The sequence below is a fragment of the Camelina sativa genome, unplaced genomic scaffold (assembly GCF_000633955.1).
Source record: "Camelina sativa cultivar DH55 unplaced genomic scaffold, Cs unpScaffold00427, whole genome shotgun sequence".
Lineage (NCBI taxonomy): Eukaryota > Viridiplantae > Streptophyta > Magnoliopsida > Brassicales > Brassicaceae > Camelina > Camelina sativa.
The window spans coordinates 8,291-29,373 of NW_010921699.1; the positions used below are offsets into that span (position 1 = coordinate 8,291).

The 21,083-nt window shown below is 36.0% G+C and overlaps 2 protein-coding genes and 1 long non-coding RNA gene across 3 annotated transcripts; 2 read left to right on the forward strand and 1 right to left on the reverse strand.

Moving 5' to 3' along the window:
- Positions 1 to 5,514: 5,514 nt before the first annotated feature.
- LOC104773032 lies at positions 5,515 to 10,733 on the reverse strand. Its single transcript, XM_010497576.1, has 3 exons — positions 10,595 to 10,733; positions 6,879 to 6,949; positions 5,515 to 6,498 (listed from the first exon to the last, which is right to left on the reverse strand). Exons 1-3 carry the CDS (start codon positions 10,731 to 10,733, stop codon positions 5,515 to 5,517), a joined length of 1,194 nt encoding a protein of 397 aa, XP_010495878.1.
- A 1,226-nt stretch (positions 10,734 to 11,959) lies between these two features.
- On the forward strand, positions 11,960 to 13,703 carry LOC104773020. The gene is made up of 3 exons (XR_765007.2): positions 11,960 to 12,282; positions 12,750 to 13,140; positions 13,275 to 13,703. It is a non-coding gene; the product is annotated as an uncharacterized LOC104773020 (long non-coding RNA).
- Positions 13,704 to 17,909: 4,206 nt separating this feature from the next.
- On the forward strand, positions 17,910 to 18,492 carry LOC104773021 (protein GLUTAMINE DUMPER 6-like). The gene has a single exon (XM_010497568.1). It carries the CDS (start codon positions 17,930 to 17,932, stop codon positions 18,308 to 18,310), a length of 381 nt encoding a protein of 126 aa, XP_010495870.1. The 5' UTR covers positions 17,910 to 17,929; the 3' UTR covers positions 18,311 to 18,492.
- The last annotated feature ends 2,591 nt before the right edge of the window (positions 18,493 to 21,083 follow it).

Consider the following 21,083-nt stretch of genomic DNA (forward strand, 5'->3'; position numbering starts at 1 on the left):
TCTGTTCTTACCTTCTCAGATATAAGAACAACTTAGAGCATATCTAACCCAGAAGAGATATGTAAACAATCAAGCTTAACCAATCTAAACAACCACAGCCCTAAACCAGCCTAATCCATCTCCAGAATCCTAACTCACTTCTCAGATGAACAAAACATGATGATGATGAACATAAACCCAGAAAATGATAAAACTAACATGATAGGATAGATGAGATGATGAACAACAACTTAATATAAAGAAGCAAACTCAGATTCTCAATACCCAGAAAGTTATGAGACTTACAAGATATTAAAATCTGAGAAAAAACAGTAAATAAAAGTGGCAAATGATATTAAAAAGCTAAAAACCCTTAAGGGGTAAGAACTAAGGTTTTTTTGGTGGCTACAGGTACTTTTTTGCCTAAAGAGGTATATATATAGTGAGGGAATGAAGCCCTGATTTGGCTAGCTAACAAAATAGAAAGTCGGCTCGATGTAATCGACCACAAGCGGTCGAGTGGCCTTCGTCGAGTGGTCCATCCTTCTGCTCCCCACCGGTTAAGTCCCTGAGTAGCACATGGTCGAGTGCTTCAGTAGCACATGGTCTATTGCACGAGTAGTGGTGGTCGAATGCTTCATGCTTTGTTGGTCTTCTCCTTGATTCAACTCCTATTTGCTTCAATGGTTGCACTCCTCTCATCACAAATGCTATTTCCATGCTTCTTGAGTCCAATTCACCTGTTTAAACAAGAAACAATGCAAATGCTATGCAAACCCTACTCTAATGCACAAACAGACCTTAAACTATATGAAAGTAACAAAACAAGCTAATAAAACATGTAAAAGATGTGAATAAACTATGGTTAAACAAGGTAAAATATATACATATCAACTCCCGCAAACTTAGTCTTTGCTTGCCCTCAAGCAAATAAGACATAAGCAGGTGGAAAGGTTTGAAAGTGGGATCTGATAACCTTAAACATGTTAATAGACTAGCTAGAATCAATGTCCAAGTTACTAGTACTAAGATGCAAGGGGAATGAGCTATACTTAAAGATTTTAGACAAGCCTTTCACAACCTTAACTGATTCAAGCCTTAGACTTTCACATGCATTCAAATTAGTCATTTCCTTTAACATTCATTAAACAAGAACATGAATTAGATTATGCAATGTTTAAACTCATTCGACTTGGTAATAAGGGTTAGAGACAAAAATGGTCTCTCTTTTGAGTGGGGCTTATCAATATCTAGGTTTCTCTCACAAAAAGTGGATTGAACTTTAGAAGAAGGCTAAAGGTAAGATCACTTAGACACATACAAGAACAGAACCTTGTCTACCCAAAGGCACCCAAAGTGTTTGTTCCTAACATTCTAACCCCATAATGCCCTAGTTCTACCCTTTAACTTCATCTTTTCTCTTTTGCCCTTTTTCTCTTTTGTTTTTGAGTCCTAGGAGAGGTTTCTTACTGATTTCTCTAGTGGAATGGAGATTTCTTTCTTAAATGCTAAGGCTCTTTCTCTTACTTGTTTCCCAAGTCATAAAGCTTTTTACTAGACTTTTCTTTTTTTTCTTTCTTTTCTTTGACCAGAACCTTATTTGAAACTTTTACTACACCCCATCCTTTCACTTAGAGCTTGAATTTACTTTAAAACACTTCCCTCCTAAGGACTTTACCCTTTTCTTTTTCTTTTTCCCTCTTTTCTTTTATTTTTCAAACACAACAAGTCCCAAACCCAGAATTTAAAACCTAGTCCTATCTAGTTTGAAAAATGCAAAGTAGAACTACACAAGGCTTTATTCTTGTCAGTTCAAACCTAACACTTTCTACCAAGCTCAATCCCAAAACAGGCCTCACACACTCAAGAATAAACATGGCTTGAAAGAAAGGTTGGTTAAGGGTAGGAGAGACTTATTCAATGATGAAATCAGCTACTTGGATCAACAAGAGTGGTAAAAAAGGGAAAGATGATCCAGATACGTATAAAGTATCCATGAGTTTAAAACAATGCACAAACTGATAATTAAAAGTCAATATTAGGTTCTTATAAGTAGGAAATTACTTCAAATCACAACATGCTTCAATTTAGGCCAGAATGCAATATAGGAATTCTATACTTGGTTCAATCTTATGTTTCTAACCACTCAACTAGCATCAAAGTACTATTAACTTGGGCATTTATCCTAGTTTAGTGAATTTAAACAAGTTAACAAGGCTAAACTCATCATGATCCCTAATGCAGATTATGAGACAATCCTATATGAAACATGCTAACAAAATCCTAATATGCAATGCAAACTACATGAACACTCTGTTTTTTTTTTTTTTAAGATTTTTGTTAAAATTTTCAAATTTTTAGGGTTTTTCTGTGCCTTAGATGAAATGCAAGTACTAACATGATTATGCTAAAATTTTGAAATAAGAAAACAGAAAACAATGTCAAATGCTATCTTAAACTCTCCCCCAAACTTAAATTACATAGTCCCTTGTGTGATAAAAGTTTGAAAGAGGATTTAAGAACTTAAACAAACAAAACATGCAACTAAATGGTATAAACAATGGATAAGGTGATGATGGTACCCCATTGGTTGTGGAAGAAGTCATCAACAGCCTCACTCATGCTGTCATATGTGTAGTTTGAGCCTGAGGCTTGAATCTGGCTTGTTGATGGAGAAGGGGGGAACTCGACTATAGCTCCGGACATGCACTCTGTCGAGTGCCTGCTCAAGTTGCCAGGTCGAGTGGATTGTGGTGGGTTGAATGGTTATCCTTGCTGTCCATAGAAGGCTTGGTGCATGAAAGCAGAGTCCATGAAGTAATGAGGTGGATAACCTTGATGAGCTGGGAAACCATACTGAGGTCTGGGGAAGTGCTCGGCCGAGTGCATTGGAGGCGCTCGGTCGAGTGTCGGTTCGAGTGCATTGGTCGAGTGCCTTGGAACTTGCTGTTCTGCGCGAATTGGACCTATTCTCCTCTGTAATGGCTCAAATGACGAAGCTCTTGAAGGTTCAAAGGGGTTTTCAGCCCTAGACAATACCCTAGTTGAGCTACTCCTCCTCAAATGCTCAGTTGGTGCTGGGGATAAGTTTCCACTCTTAAGCTCAGGAATCTCTTTTTTCATTCCCTTGATATACTTGGACATCTTCACCACCTTCTTCTTCAGCTTTTCAACAGTCTTCCCATGCCACTTGTTCCACTTTTGGAGTAGTGTCACCCTCTTGCTGGTCTCTCTCACTCCTCTGCTATCTCTTGGATTTTGCTCATAGTCATCAAAGTAGATCCGCCCTTCTCCTTCAGCCATGTTAACATCACCATTTTGTTCTTCAGCATAAGGGGTTGTTCCATCAAACAATAGCTCAGCTGCTGGCCAGAAATCAATGTTGAGCCCTTCACTTATTGTTGTTGCTTCTGGGTTTGATAGAACAGACTGAGACTTCCCCACTGTTGGGTGATCAAAGTTGAACAAGTATCTCCCATGATGCTTCTCCTTGGCTAGAATGAGAGTAGAGGTGAGGTATAGAATGTCAATCCACCTTGGCTTGGTCTTCTCACCTTGAAGTGGTATCCCAGCAGCTACAAGGATTGGAGTGATGATTCCTCCAATACATAGAACTCCAGTTGAGCCCCTCTTATGCAGCTTGCTCACCCAGCTTCTATAGTAGGTCAATTGGTTAATCAGGAACATGGCAAGGTTTGTTGGCACACTACTCCCATGAATGATGGTCTCATCTCTTGATGTTGTGATGATGTTATATAGTGCTATATCTATCATCTTGAGCTCTCCTTCATTTAAATTACCAGTCTCCTTCCTAGGAAAAAGAGTGTTTGCTAAAGCCTTGTAGAGGTACCTTAGCATTGGACTTCTGATCTTGGAACTCTTGGTGCTGGAGGAGGAATATGGCTTATTTTCTCCAATATTTTGCCATACAGATTGAAGTTCTTCTTTTTGGATGACAATGTTGTGATCAGTCCCCATATCAAACCCAAAAAGCTCAGCAATCTCCATCATAGAGAGCTCATAAGTCCTGCCTTTGATGGAGAACGTGATGTATCCTGGCCCTTCCTCTTGATCCATTTGGTCTTCATAGCTATACATTTGGAGAGTGGATAGGAACTCACAGCTCATCTCTTTGTAACCCTCCATGTGCATCCCCATGGACTTGGTTATGTTGCACTTATTAAAAGGAAACTCCACATCCTCAGCTATACCAAGCTCCTCCATGGTCTCGTTGTGTGGATACCTGGTCCCTTGGAACTTTATGCTCATGAAGGCTTCATAGAGCTGTGCTGGTGACAAAACACCAGAATCTGCTTCATCTCCACTATCACTCTCTTGTTCTTGAACATCAGCTACTAGTTCAGGATCAACCTCCATCTCCTCATCACTTTCAGTTTCCTCTGAATCAACTTCAACAGGCTGTTTTCTCTTCTCCGCATGAGCATTCGACCCCCTGCTCAAACCGGCACTCGAACATTTGCCACCTCGAGTGAGTGGTCGAGTGCGCTCACTAATCTCTCTTCTTGAGCCCAACAGTGAATCACGACGATCCATGAAGTCTTCAGAAGCTTTCTTGGCCTCAGCTCGGCGGATTGCAGCTTGTTCTGGTGTTTCCTTAGCTTGTGAAGACATTGTGATGGTAAACTTGAAAGGAATAGACTCAAAACTTAAGATTAGTAGGTTAGTACCCAGAAAACAAAGAAACTTAAGCTTTGAGCAAAGCAATGAAAGCAAAGAGAGATTTTAAGCTAGAATATGGGTGTTTATGCAAATGAGAGAGTGTGAGGATTGTAGAATTGATTTAGGTGCTTATAAAGAAGTAGAAGGGAGAAAAAGACAAGGGTGGAGCGTGTGTACCATCCAAAATTTGAAATTGGAATCTTTGACTAACTTTGGCACATGCTCGACCCCACCACTCGACCCCACTTGGTCGAGTGCTTGACCAAATTCGAAATTCAAACTTCTTCTCCCACCAAATCGATCGAGCAAGCAAAGGGAGTGAATCGAGTGGGCATGGGCTTGAACGGCACTTGATCGTGTGCTTCTCGTGGGCTTAGTCGAGTGGCATTTAAAAGCCTTCTCCACAAGTCCAAACCCTCTTAAGTCCACTTGTAAACCCATGTAAAAGCCTGCCCAACACAAAGATAAAAGAAAAACATCAAAAACACAAGGAAATTAAACTTATTTACAAAGATACCTTAGGGACTTCCTCCCTAGTGAGCTTGTTTATAGTTACTAAGCTTGACTTTTTGTGCCTTCTCAGGCTTGGTTTGGAGACCAGAGAGGTGATGAGGTCCCCCTTGGTTCAAATTGATCACCATGAACCTTGTCTTGGTCAAAACAGTCTTACCACCTGAATCTTGCTTATTCTTGATCTTGAGCCTTGGCCTTGCTTTCTTAACAGACTTCATGTTGAGTTACACTTGGGGATCATTCACCAGATCATTCAACTCTTGAACTGAAGTCTTGAGGTTTTGAAAAGCTACCTCATTGGGTGAAAGACTCAACATCAGCTTAAAAGACTCAACATCAGCTTTATCTTAAAAGACTCAACATCAGCTTTATCTTAAAAGACTCAACATCAGCTTTATCTTCTATAACAAAGGGTTGGCCTCCAATGGTGGGTTGGTTTGTTGTGTTCTTAATATCAAACCTCATATTCAACCCATCAGCAATGTCCAGACTGATCATACCCTTTTTAACATCAATTACAGCTCCAGGAGTGGCCAAAAATGGTCTTCCAAGGATAATAGGATCATCAAGCTCCTGTTCCATCTCTATGATGATGAAATCAGTTGGTATACTGGCCTTACCTATCTTGACTGGAAAGTTCTCTAGCTTGCCAACCACATCTTTCCTAGACCCATCAGCAAGACTTATGTAGAGGTTACTTGGCTTGAACTCTTCATATCCTAGCTTCTCTGCTATTGAGAAGGGCATGACACTAACAGAGGCTCCAAGGTCACAGAAACACTTGTTCAAGTGCATATAGTTCAGTGAGCATGGTAGGTTGAATGAGCCTGGATCCTCAAGCTTGGTTGGAATCGCAGCAGTTCCAATGTCTAGATCCTTCTTGGCTTGATTCTTAGCCTTCTGCTTTGATATGTTAAGCAACATGCCTTTATAGAGAGGATATGGTTCATACTGCTCCAAAGCTGATCCTATATCCTCTTTCTTCTCCTCAACAGTTACTTCATGTTGAATGGCCATCAATTCCTGCTTCTCAATCTTTTCTTTGAGCTTCCTAATCATTTGTTCCTTGAAACGTCCTGGGAATGGCAAAGGTGGTTTGTATGCTGAAGGAATGTACTTTGTGGGCTTATCATACTCAGAGGGGACCACTCGATCAGTGACTCGATCACTCACTCGATCGAGTGCACGATCGTGTGCTTGGTCGAGCACACTGTCGATTTTCTTCTCTGCTTGATCCTCTGCTTCATTCTGAGCTGAAACTTGTTGAATATCCTCCCCATCTTGAAATTCACTGTCCCCAGTGACATACTCCTCAGTAACAGAGATCTACAACCTAATACAAAGAAGCAAACTCAGATTCTCAACACATAAAAAGTTATAGGGTTTACAAACTCTGAAAATCTGGAAAAAGCAAAGACAAAAGTAGATAATGATGCAGAAAAGTAATAAATACCCAAAAGGGCAAAAACTAATTTTGAGGTGACTCTAGACATTATTTCTCACTTGTTCTGGCTTGTGGGCGGCCATAGAGTACAAGGGATATTTATAGGAAGGGAAGGAAACCCTAATTTAGCTAGCAGACAAAACACTAAGGCGGTTGGAAGTGCTCGACCATGTGCTCGGTCGAGTGCATGGTCGAGTGGCTTCTTCTTCTGTTTCTTCACTGGTCGAGTGGTCTCTGAACCTTGGTTTTCTTTTATTCCAACATTGGTCTGCTCCACTGGTTGCACTCTATTCCTCTTCAGCTCACTTACATGCTCCTTGGGGTCTAATTCACCTGTTTATGCAGGAAACAATGCAAATGCAATGCATATTGTACTCTAATGCACAAACAGAGGCTAAACTACACAATAATGACAAAACTAGCTAGTAAACTATGCAAAAGAGATGAATAAACTCTACTAAGACAAGGTAAAATATATACACATCAAAAGGTAAGGGGAATGATCTTTTCTAGAAGCTGCATTCAGTTTTATGTACACATTTTGTATCCTTTGATTGTCCTAGTGGGGATCAATTCATCCTTTTCATTTTTGATTACGGTGATTCCTCTTTTTTTTGGAACGCAATGCACTGGAGATATCTAATTATTATAAGAGATAGGATTGATAACTCCAACATCAAGCAATTTTAAGATTTCCTTCTTAACAACTTCGTTTAAATTTGGATTTTACCTTCGCTGAGGTTCAACACTAGAGTACGACTCATTTTCTAAGTTAATTCTATGAGTGCAATGATCAGGCTAGATTCCTTCAATGTCATCTAGAGTATAGCCAATTGTTTTTCTATATTTTCTTAATTCAGCACAAAGCAATTCTAGATCTTTATTCGTTAAACTAGCATTGACAATAACAAGATAAGTTGAATTGGGTCCTAGGAAAGCATACTTTAGCCCAGATGGAAGAGGTTTTAGCTCTACTTTTGGTGCTTTCAATTCGGACCAATCATCAGAGTCTGAACTAGGTGACTCGGTGGGAAGCTCGGTCATGCTACACAAGGGGGTCATCGGCCGGATGGTTAGGTTGTTTCCTGCCGCGACTAATCTCGAGCTGCTGCACGATATTACACTTGATGGGATGGTCGTGTTAGTGATTGGGCGGTTGGTTGGATTGCTAAAATTCTCCTCTTTTCGTTTCAGAATTTCCTTTACGGTCTCATTGACACTCTCACTCAATGACTGTCTTCTAAGTGTCCAACAGCTCTTTGTAGAATTATGATTCTTGATGAACAAATCTCTCTTTACTATTCATTGACAGGGTTGTCTTTAGGCAGTCCTCTTCTGCTATCTCTACAAACATTTCTTTACTCAATTTTTCCATTTCTTCAACCTAGAAGGCCTAGCAATCTATAGTTAGTTTTTCATGGCGTCTTGAATATAAAACTTCATGGTGAATTCCTTTCTGAGGTTCAGGTCTATCTTTACATTCATCACATCAATCATAGCTCGAGTTGTGGCTAAGAATGGCCTCCCTAGGATTATTGGGTCTTCAGTTCCACATCTATTTCCAGGACCACAAATGTAACATCTCGACCGCCACCTCTCAGTGGGCTCAATGTCCACTCTTATTCCATGGGCCCAGTTTCCTTAATGGGCCTCTCATCCTCTCACTAGGCCCGTGAGCTCATCCATATCCAACAGTCGGTTTGCTACATCCGGGAGCTTTTAAAGACTTGTTTATCGTCCCTACAAATCACCACATGATCTTTCCCTGTGTTTTGTCCTCACTCGCACAGTTCCAACAATCACTTCTCGGAAGGTCACGCTTCTGAGACTACTCCAGCTCAAGCACGCTTAACTCTGGAGTTCTCTCAGGACCCTTGACCGAAAAGATAAGTGCACTTTGGTGACATAGGTGGCCAAATCAATTCTTTTAAACGTCTCTGCAAGTCCTTGAAATTGGGGTGTCACAATTTGCTCATCTGTTATCCGATCGGCATGAGATTTTAGGAGAAGCGCCATGACGTCTAGAGGTAACTTTTTACTGGAGGGATTTGATAGTTAACGGTTCGTTTTTGTTTTAGGGTTGTTTCTTTAAGACTGAAGGTTTCTGTTATTTCGGTCAGTTTTGTTTCAAGGTTGTTTTGGTTATGTGATTTGTTGTAGGGTGTTATTGGGTGTTGCAGGCATGAGGAGAGTCTCTCTTGGTTGTGTTTTGTTGTTCGAATCACCTTGTTAAGGTGAGTGCGTGACCATGAGCTTATATGAGTGATTGGGTTGTATGACTTGTTTTGTGTGATGATTTGTAGGTGTGGGAAATGTGTTATTGGGTGTTCTGTTTATGGATGGTTGTCTTCTATGTTTCATTTGTGGTTGTACTCTTGATTTTCTTTTTTGTATAGCTCGTAGACGGGAGGATCGCCTCACTGGGTAATTCTGGTAATACTCACGCATCTCATTGTGTTTGTGGTGCAGGTAATGCATGTGTAGCATGGAATCATGGCTATGAGGAGAACAATGATCTATGGTCTCGGTTGTATTATTGGTTATGTTATTTTGTTGTTGGAATCTTGGTTAGGATCCTAGTTTGGTTTATATGTTTTCGTTGTGCAGGTTGATGTTTGTTTTATATTAATTTGAGTTGGTTATGTTGGTTTATGGTTTGGTTTGTAGTTAAATATTATGGAATATTTAATTATATTATTTGTATATTTTTTTTTAAAAAGAAATGGGACAGGTTGTTTCAACAAAGTCAATAGGTACCTCTACAGCTCCCACTCTAACCGGCAGTTCCTCCAACAGCCCATGTGGTAGTCTTACAGATTTGTCTGCCAAAATTAATTATATATTTAAACTTCTCAAATCCCACATGTTTGGCTACAGTTATTGGCATGAGGCTAACAGATGCTCCCAAATCGCAAAGGCATTTACAAAACGACAGAAGTCCTATTGAATACGGCAGGGTAAACGATCCAAGATCGCCAAGTTTCTTGGGAATGACTTTTCTCTAAATGATGGCACTACACTCGTGGCAAAGTAAGACCATCCCTTAGACTTGCTTGATCCTCTCCATCACTGCATCTTTTAGGAATTTCTGGTATAGAGGTATGAGGGCAAAGGCGTCCATTAGAAGCATCCAGCTCTTTCATCTGTTTGTCGAACAATTCCTTGTATTTCTCTAGAAATTCTTTGCAAAACCTCCCAAGAAATGGTTGTGGTGGCTTGTCAATCGTCTTTTCTTCTACTTTTTGCCATATGTCTTATGAGGATGACTTGGTTCTATCTGAGTATAAACCTTATCGGGTGCACGAGTAGGTTGATTGGATGCCAGATCGGATGGGGCGGCTGGTTGGCTTGGTGGATGCGCGGTAATTATTTCTTGACCAAAATTCTCCCCATTTAACTCATCACTGTCCACGGTGATGTAATGTGGTACTTCTCGGGAAGGTAAAATGCGTCCACTACGTAAGGCAATAGCATGGACAGATTAGCGTGTAGCGGAGGTAGAAGCAGTCATGTCCTCAAGCTGCTTGATTTGGGAATTTATAGCATCAAACTTAAGGTGAAGACCTTGGTTATTGGTGTCCATGCAACTATTCATATCAGCGAATCTCTTGGTTGTGTCAACTGATTGACTGATTTGAGTAAGCAAAATTTGTTTCAGCATGGTATGAAGGTCTACTTTCGGAGCTGGAGGTTGAGTAGGTGTCTGTTTGTAGCGACCGGGGAACTGCGGTCTTGGAGGGTAGTCTTGGTTGTAGGGGACAAAAGACTTTTGTATACCGGTGATATATTGATTTTAGCCCATGTTGTATCCACAGTGATTGTTGATGTAGTTTACATCTTCAATTTAGAAATTCTCCCCATTTTGATGCTAAAACTGGTCTTCTTCAAACACAAAGCTGATGTTGTGCTGCTGGCTGAGGAGTATCTTATCCAACTTGTCGTTTAGGGATTTCATGTCCCTTTTGTATTTTTCCTTACCGTCTCCCGACGATCTGATGGTCCTATCAAAATCCTTATTGTAGTGACCATCATACTGAACCAAGTACTCAACAAGCGCCCAACCATCATCTACATCCTTGTTGAGGAAGTTTTCATTGCTAGTTGTGTCCAACAACATTCTGATCTTCGGGACTACGCCTCTGTAGAGGGTGCTCAGTAAGGATGCATTGTTGAATCCATGATGCGGGCACCGACTGGTGTATCCTTTGAAACGTTCCCATGCTTCGCTGAACGTTTCAATGTTCTTCTGAACAAAGCTAGAGATGTCATTCTTTAACCTCAAATTTCTCGAGTTGGAGAAGAATTTGGTAAGAAAGCCTTCTTATAGGCCTTCCATGTGGTCATGGAATTCTTAGGCAAAGCTTTTTCTATAGGTGTGCATTGTCACCAAGAGAAAAAAGAAATAGCTGCAGCTTGAAGCCATCTTCACTGACTCTATTGATTAGTTAGGGTACAGAGTCTATCAAACTCATATAGATGATTAAATGGATCTTCCATTAGCCATCCATGAAAATTATGGTGTTACAGTAATCCTCTATTATTTGTGTTTGTGGATATGATTGCTTAGAGATATGTATGTACAGAAGCACAAACTACATTTTAATTGGTCAATTATTTAAATGAGGTGCCACTCAATATTTCCATCAAAATGCTCATGCTCTAGAGAGAAACAATTTCATTGTATTGATAGCTCACAGTTCATATAAAGACGGCTACTTGTCAGTGAAACCAAAGTTCAGTGAGAAAGGAGAAACAGAGGTAGAACTAATAATAAAATATAATCAGCACACTTACTTTTAAGTTTTCGTACCTGCGTCATATGTGATGATGCAAAGATGGGTTTTGGTAGTGTTTCCATACACTCTCCCACTAACTAATCCTACTTGCAATCAGACCCAAGTGGAGGAGCTAATTTAATTTGCTCAAATAGTACAAAAGTGAACTATATTTCGGTATCACCTTTAATTGGTGCTTTGGTGGTAGACAATGTGAATCATTACTTTATATTTAATTATTTGTAAAATAGATCTTTCTTTTGTTATGCAATTTTTTTTTTTTTTGGCTAAGCTCTATTATATTTAGTAGACTGACTTACTCATACTCGACAACTTTAAGCTGATGGAAATTGACTAAGAGCAAGTCCATTGGCAGCTTTACCAAGGTTTTTAGCAAAACTCTTATTTTAACTGAGATTAAAAATAAATCAAAAATGCTAAAGCAATAAGAGTTGCCTCTTATTTACTATGTTTTAACATCAACTCTTGTCGGGAAGAACTCTTGTTGGGAAGAGTTGATGAGGTGTCTGTATGTAATTGGTCTAATTTATTATATCAAAAACAATTTATTTTTCTTTCTCTTCATTCTCTTTCTTCTCTCCATCTCTTCCCGAAACTCTCTCGAAGCGTAGAGGAACCTGAAATGGTACCTGCCATTGGCGACTCCCTCTCCAGTCCAGTCCAAATTGGGATTCACGATCGACTTCGTTTTCTTCTCTCCTATCCGTCGCGCTTCTATCGGTTCTCAGCGGACTCGTTTCCCGTACCGACTCAGCTCAGCAACCTTTCCGTCGCGAGCCGGGCCATCCTCACTGGCATCACAGCGCTTTCCTCGACGTCTGTGAGAGTGTTCGATCCGATGTCCGCCGTATGCTTCACTCCCGTGCCGAGGTAAATATCTCATCCTTTAATTTTGTTGATTTCATCATCATCACTGAGTCTGGATTTGCTAGAATAAGAAGAAGAAATCGTTGATTAATTTGGCTTTCTAGAGTCACTGAATTGCAATTGAAAGTGTCTAGCTCATGCCTATGATCATAGATTTGTTCGTGAATATGGTTATTAGATTGGCTGATTTTGGGTGACACATTGAGAATTGAAGTTCCACATTATGAAACTTGTCTTGTTTATGCTCCATTCTACTTGGTTTTAGTCGTGCTGGTAAGGCTGTGAAGTATGTCGCATTCTAGTTGATATAGATTGTAATGGTGGCTTTTAAAAAGTGAACTCGGATATAACTTATCTGTTTTTGTTTCAGTTTTGGTTATGGTCATTGTCTTGTAATCATTTATAAGTCTATAAATGTCGAGAAAGCAAGAATCTTTGGTGTTTAATTTGTTGTTTTTGTTGCTTTGCAGATCACTTGTTACTGAGTTTTACTAAAAACAAAGGATGAATCAAAGCATCCATCGGTGTTTCAGGAGCTTTATCGATTCAGCTACCTTCTCACCATTATTTTTCTGTTTTCGTTATGTGATCAGTTTTCCTTCCCATTATCTGTTTATGCCTTTCTGATTTTGTAGTGTGCATATGTTTTATGGTTAATGCTAATCACTTCTGCTGGATATGAAGTCAGTATTATGCATAGGAGTTTGGATGTTACATAGTGGAGGTTCTGATTCGTCCTGCTTGCATACACTCCCCTATATTTGTACATCATGAGTTTGTGAGGTGGTTTTCTATGTTTGTTACTTCTAGTGTAGATTTCCGAGAAAGCATAAACAGACTTTTCATCAGGGAACTCATCAGGTTACTTCTAGTGTAGTAATCTTTTTTTTTTTCATTTTTTAAACAGAGTTTAATTTTCAAGATATGAAGGCAAGGACTACAACTAGTAATCTTTGCATTGCCTAGTCTGATCTTTGTATTTTTCGTATAAACAGATGAGGAGGGTTCAAATGACACTCATGGGAGAATAACGTAGCAATGGATTTCTTAAAGTGGGTATTTGACAACACAATGGTCAAGGCCACGGAAGTGTTTGTGAAGATTACAAAGGTTGTGAGCGAGCTTTTCAATAGTTACAATGACGATGGTGTTAACAAGAAGGGGAAAGATACCAAATTCAACAATTGGCTCGAGGAAAAGCTGATGACCTCGCTCCTCCTCTCCATTGTGGTTCTACTGGTCGTTATGGTTTCTAGAGCCTGCAACAATAAGTAAAAATTATATTATACTTAAAAACATTTTTATTTTGAAATTGATATTTTTTAAAAAATAAGAACTTCAATTAGGGCATCTGCATTGGGAGAACATTTTTGGGTGTTCTTAGAGTAAAAATATTATGAAAATAATGTAAGATCATTAGTTTAGATCTTTTGTTAAGAAGTTGGTTATTGGGAGAACATGTTTAAGATCATAAGATTTAATAATATAATAATCTTAAATATATTACAATTTTAAAAACTTTAAAAAATAACATTTAAATTGCAAACTTAAAAAACTTATACTAAAATTCAAAATACAATACCAAATTTTTATGAAACAAAAAAACATTAAAGATATAAATAAAAAAAAACAAACAAAACTTTCTCCAAACAAATAAATGTTTTCTCCTTTGCAAAAAATTGTATCCATTCACGAGTTGCCACGTCACCTAAGAACTGTCCCAAAATCAGTTCTACATCAAGAACCAACAATATGTTTTTTACCCACTATTCACTATATTTTTTATTTTAAAAAGGCTTAGAACATCCAAAGTGTTCCCTCAGTGCAGATGGCCTTAGGGTCTTACCATTGGAGAGGGATATTTTTAATTAACCTTCTACAAGTTCTTATTTTTAAAAGGTATACAATTTAATCTTAAAAAATTTAAGAGTCTCAAAATAATAATTCCCTAATGGAGATGTCTTAGGGCATCTCCATTGGAGGGATTTAGGGGGATTTAAAGAGGACTCTTATGATAAAAAAGATTAAAAATAATCAAAATTAAATAAAAAAATAAGAGACAACTCTTATTTAGCACACTTACGACGCAACTCTTATTCTTATTTTATAAACAGTACATTATATATATTGTTTAAAAAATTTAAACAGTACATAAAAGACTCAAATTTAAAAGCTACCATTAAACTTGCCCTAACTACGGTGATTTACTCTTTTTGTCAATTTGGTAAATGATTTGGAGATGAAAAGTTCACTTTAATATGTTATAGTTATATGTTGTCGCCTTGGTCTTTTATATGTATATCTTTCAACATTGTTTTTTGTTAATATGTAAAACTACATCGTCACTATTATGGGCAGCTTTGAATCATACCGACTTAACAATTTTGAACAGTCTAGCCATTTTACCATCACACATATTTGATACGATTACACAATTTCATAACATTTTAAAAGACTCATAAATACTCTCTTTGTTTTACAAAAAAAAAATAAATAAATAATCAATCTAAGTTTCTCTTGTTATTTTTTTATAAAGCTATCCAGCATATTTTTTATAATATATATAATTAAATGCTCTAAAATATTTAATTAACCCAAGCTACAACCCAATAATAAACCAACATAACCAATATACACAAATAATCATAACCAATTATAGATAACAACATAATCTACCAATACTAAACCAACAATATGCACAGCGGAAATGTACAACATAACTAGCACCCTAACTAACTCATATTCAAGGTTCCAACAACATAAACACTAGGACCAATTTCACAAAACCGAGACCTTAGATCATCCTCCTCCTCATCGCTATGATTCCACGTCGCATATTACCTACACCACAAACAACATTTGAGATGCGTAAGTATTATCACAAAATAATTAATAAAACTATCCTCTCATCTACTAGACTATACACACAAGCAATTAAAATCATAAACATGAAAACAACACCAAATAGCCAAACCAGTCAGACAGGAACAAAACTGCGTCCACACACAACTTTTGTTGGTCGACACCAACATCTGGTACCGGATGACCACCTCCTAGTGTCGGTAGACACTAACATCTGGTGTCGGGCGACACTTATGGTTTCAGTTGACACCACCAACAGGTTGCACCACTTCTACAACGCGATTTTCTTTCGCGACAACAGATGGTGTCGATCGACACCCTAACTCTGCAACACCTCCTCACTCATTCAACCCTAAAACTTCACCGTATCATCTCCCACGATGACATGTCCAAGAACACCCATACAAGACCACACAAACACAACAAAATCACATAAAACAACAAGGAATCAATCATACAATCACCAAATCAAATCACACAAACTCTAATTGCTCAGATAAGCTATGGTCATGCACTCACCATAGATTTGGAAAGAATAGAATGACAAAAAAAAACAATAGGAACAACACCACAACAACCAACTCACACCCAAAAAGCTACTGATCTTCTTCTCCTCTCCTTGACAACACCAAAACAAGCCCTTATGCTCCTCTTAACTCTCCTTAACCTTCTCTTTTATCCTCTAGATCAAGCTCCCAAGCCAACTCTCGCTTTTTTCTTTTTCTCTAGAAGCGACAAAAGATAAAACTCCACCAAAGAGAGGCTTTCGTGCCTTTTTAAACGATGCTTAGGGTTTTCAACACAAACCAAACTAAACAGAAAAAAATTCAAAACAAACCGAACAACCACAACCAAACTAGATATAAATCCACACCATACACAAGATAAAATGATTATTAAATAAATTTAATTAGAAATCTATTTGTTTTTAAAAAAAATCTAGTTTTGCTTATGCATATCAACACAAATTATAATTCTTATTTTGTTCTTCAATTTTGTGATTGTGTGTGTGTATATGAACGCTCTTGAATTGTGAAAGACTTCAAAATAATGTATCTAAATAATAGTACTTTAGAAGATAAGTAAAATATATATAATTCATAAGTCTAAAATTGTGTATAACCCATATGCTTCCCTATATAGTACTAGGAAAATACATTTTGTATCTAAATTTGTTAATAATTACATCAAAATATGATTACATGTATAGGTTTCAAAGAACAAATTAATAATAGCTATTAAGGATAACAGTGTCAAATACCAATATTTTAAAAGGAAATACATTATTAGTTTCTAAAAAAATAAATTCAAAATGAACATATAAGATTTGATATATATAACTTACTACGTTTATTTGTTATTAATCATTATACTTCACTTCTGATCTTTATATGATTCTCTTTTTAAAAAATATTGTGTGTGATAAGCTTAATATAAATGTGTTTTGATCTTATTTTTGTTAGTTTATATCAGAAAACAGCTAAACACATTTATATCTTTCATTTATACTTCACCCCTGATCTTTATATAATTTAATAAATACAAACATATTTAGTTTATAAATTTAAATCATTATACTTCACATTAGATCTTTATATGATTTATAAGATTAAATAAGATATAAAAGTGTTATTTCACTTTAATAACATCATTTAACTTTAAAATACAAATTTACCATTTTCAACCTTAACATAAAAACACTTTGTGCAAATAACCATAACTATAAATAATATCACAATACATAAATTAATATATTATATCAAAAAGATGTTTTAAAATATAAATTAAATCTTTTATAATATATAGTTTAAACCATGGTATAGCCAAAATCGTGATTTAATATCATATGTAAAAGTATAATTAAACCTAAAATATATCATCGTATATTATACTTATAACATATTGATCGCCATATTTATTAATGAATCTTACATCTTCTCTTATTTCGTCAGCCTATCTTTACAGTCCGTTCGTTACGTTTGAGAGACTTTAAAGACTTGTTTATGGTTCCTACACATCACTATACGATTTATTTCCATGTTATATCCTAACTCGCACGGTTTCTGACAATCACTTTTGAGAAAATCACTTATTCTGAAACTACTACAGCTCATACATGCTTAATTAATTATGAGAGTTCTCAATTTGACTTTATATTCAATTAAATTTCTTTCAAGTTACCATCATATATCTTGAAATTGGAGTGTTACAATAATATAGTACATATTAGTATCTTTACTATAAATATAATTACTGGAATATATAATAATTATACTAACTCAAAGTTTGATAATTCGTAGCTTAATATATAAAATTATATTCGCACACTCAAAACATTCATTTTGTATAAGTAAAAACATACTTATACAAATAAAACACTTTTTTTACATCCTTATACATTTAATTTAACACAAAAACAAAAGAACATTTGCATGTATATATACCATGTACGTTACAGTGTCCATGTGTCGAATAAAAAGTAAGAAGAATTAAAGTAAATCTTTAACAAAAAAAAAAAAAGAATTAAAGTAAATGTCGTCATGACATGAACAGTTAAAAAACAAATAGTTAACAAAAGAGAAGGAATATCTGAACGCACAAGGAATCTTCCTACTTAACTTTGAACTATAAATAAAGAGAAAAAGCTCTTGATAAGTAATAAATTAAATTTTAAAATTTAAAGTAATTTCATACAAGCTTTCACTATAAATTCTCTTCAATACCTAAACTACAACTTTCATAGTTGCACTTACAACACAAAGAAAAAAGAGACATAAAAAAAAACAAAATGAGAACGACACCAAAAGTAGAAATCTGGAAGTCACCAGTACCATATCTCTTTGGTGGTTTGTTTTTGCTTGTTTTGCTTATAGCTTTGGCATTACTCTCATTGGTCTGCACACACCAAAAGTCTCCTTCTTCTTCTTCTTCTTCTTCATCTTCTTCGTCTTCTTCTTCATCTTCTTCTTCATCTAGCAATAACAATCCTATCGACAAAGATGATGACGTCGGTGACAAGGAAGCTAAGACTATTACAGAAGAGTACTTACCTAAGATTGTCGTTATTTTGGCCGGAGACGATATTCCTACTTGCTTGGCCGTTCCAGTAGTGATTCCTCCACCGTCTTCCATTTGTCGTTGTAACTGTGATAATGTTACTGTTGTCTGAGCCTAACCACTGACATCTTCTTCTTTGTCTGCCAACAAAAAGAATAAAGATTTTAACTTTTGAGTAATCATCGGCAATTTTGTAACAGTCGACAATTTTTGTGGGGATGTTAATTAGTTTAGATTTCAAGTTTTGTTTTATTGTTTTAATGCTTTCCTGCATGCTCTAGTGCTTTTGTATGTTGAGTTTATTTTTGGAATTATATCTATCAAATAGTTTGACAAAAAATAAAAGAATTATATCTATCAAATATATTCTCTTTATAAATTATATTTCTCTTTTAATTAAATGATAAAACATAAAAATATTTCATTATGTATCTATATTAACATTTTTGAAGTACATTTTATGTTCTAACCTTTTATTTGTAAAATTTACATAATTAATCTTTTGCCATTTGAATAAATATTAAAACTTGGATGAAATATTTGTAATAAACTCATCAACTTAATCAAGAATATCAATCACAATATCTTACATTCTTTAACTATATTTTTTTTAATGAAAATATCTATACAAAATCACAATTCAATAACATAACTTTTTTTGCCAATACACTTAAATATATATAACAAATGCATCATCTATATTAAAAATAAAATAAAAACTTAATCAATTATAATATAAAATCATAAAAAATGTATATATAAATTAAAAAAATTGTCAATACCACGAGTTAAATCCTAATATAATACATATACGATTCTTCAAAACTCGTTTTAAGATCTTTGCTTAAATGCTTACAAAGTAGATGATCATATTTTGGGTTCGGAAACTACACATTATTTTTCTTATTCTTATAATTAATTCGCCGTCAATCATTTTTTTTTGTCACTAACTGTCAATCATCTATGATGTTCTTTTTTTGGAACGACGTCCTATTTCTCCCTCGGAACTATCATATCGTACCAGATTCACTTCGATCTTTGACATCGATCTATATCTCCTACGAACTTAATTGCTCTACCTATCTCTCCCCGAATTTATAGTTCTATTGCTATTTCCCCAATTTTTTTGGTTTAAACGGTTTATTAACCAAACCCAATAAAACCGACTCAAATCCGGTATGAAACCAATTTTTTAAAACCAGACAAACATTAAAACCTTGACCCGACCCGTAAACAATCTGATCCAAGATCTTCTTCTTCACCCGATTCTTCAACCTAAAAAAAATATCCAGCACTAAAAAATTCTTATATGACTCATCAACGGACTCAAATCAAAGCCTCATAACCCCAAACAAACATCACTCAAAATCATATGCATAAAAAGATGAGAACCCAAAAGTTTCGATTTCACATCAAATAGTACTGAGCTGATTGAAACATGTGAGGGACAATCAAATACAATGAACAGAGCTGATTGAATCGAAACCTAATTCATACCAAATTCAAACTAAAAACCAAATCCTCAAATATTTTTACCTTCAGCAGCGGTAGTAGTGGAGTCGTGGAGGATACAACGGTCGGCGTTCTCCGATCGATGTACTTGCGACGCCGGCATTCTTCGATCGGGTTCTATTCAAAGTGGAACGTCGTATAAAAAAAGAGAATTACAGTAAATTACAAAACCTAATATTAAAATTTCTGAGATTTGATCATATGGGTCACCTAAAAATCTCCTTCACGTTCTCTAAGATAACACGTGAGACTGTGTTCTTCCTCATGAGTCGTGGCCATATCTGAAGTTTATGGTCTTCTTGTTGCAATTTGACTTCTCTGATTTTGCTTAGAAGATGAAAATATATAATATCAACCTTTGGTCAAATCTTCATGTGTAATTATCTAAGTTTATGTAATTGATTATCTGTCTTATTATGATTGTTTCCAGGGTTGTGAATTCTACTTCTAATGAAAAGAAGAAAACGAGAAGAAGAGAGAAGAAAAATCGATTTGGGAATTTTTGTTTTTCAAGTATTCTTGGTTTAGTTTTGTAATTGGGTTAAATTTTGGTAAAATCCGGTTAAATGAGTTCATTAGTTGGTTAATCAAATAGTAAACCAATAGCAAACTGAATAAACCGAGATTCATGGAGCAATAGATGATATTTGATATTCCGAAGGGAAAATAGCAATAGAAGTATGGATTCGGGTAGAAGTAGGTGGAGTACTTAAGTTCATAGGATATATAGATCGAGGTCAAAGATCGAAGTGAATCTGGTAAGATATAATAGTTCCGAGGGGTAAATAGGACGTCGTTCCTCTTTTTTTAGTTTGTTTTTGAAGACATCGTACAGTGATTCTACCAAAACAACTTCAATAACACTATCAAGGAATAAAAGCACCAATTAAAAAAGTTATTAACAAAGTGGGGTTTTCTAATTCAAAATTTATAAGAACTATAAAATGATGCATTTGATAACTTTCACATTGATTGGCGGCTATTGGTGGACGCCGCGGCCTGAAAACGCAAAGAATTGGACGGTCCAAAGTGGAATTTCTTACTTTTGCACTGTGCGGCTCTTAAGTGGTCGCCATTCTCTTTTCTTGAGATCATTTTATTTATGATTTTGCATCTTCATTGATAAACGTTGTAAGGGTGTCTTATGTATAATTTAATACTAATTTAAATCTAAGTATTTCTATTAAGTTTATATTATTTTTTGCCTCTCCATTAATGATCTCTAAACATGGGGTCTTATAAATTAAAAATTAATTTACATAGAAAATGTGTTTTTTTTTTGTAAATGATTTTACCTTTCCACAAGCACATATTCGATCTTTTATATCTACTTTGTTGTTTTGTTTGTGATTTGATCTTCCCACAACCCCCCC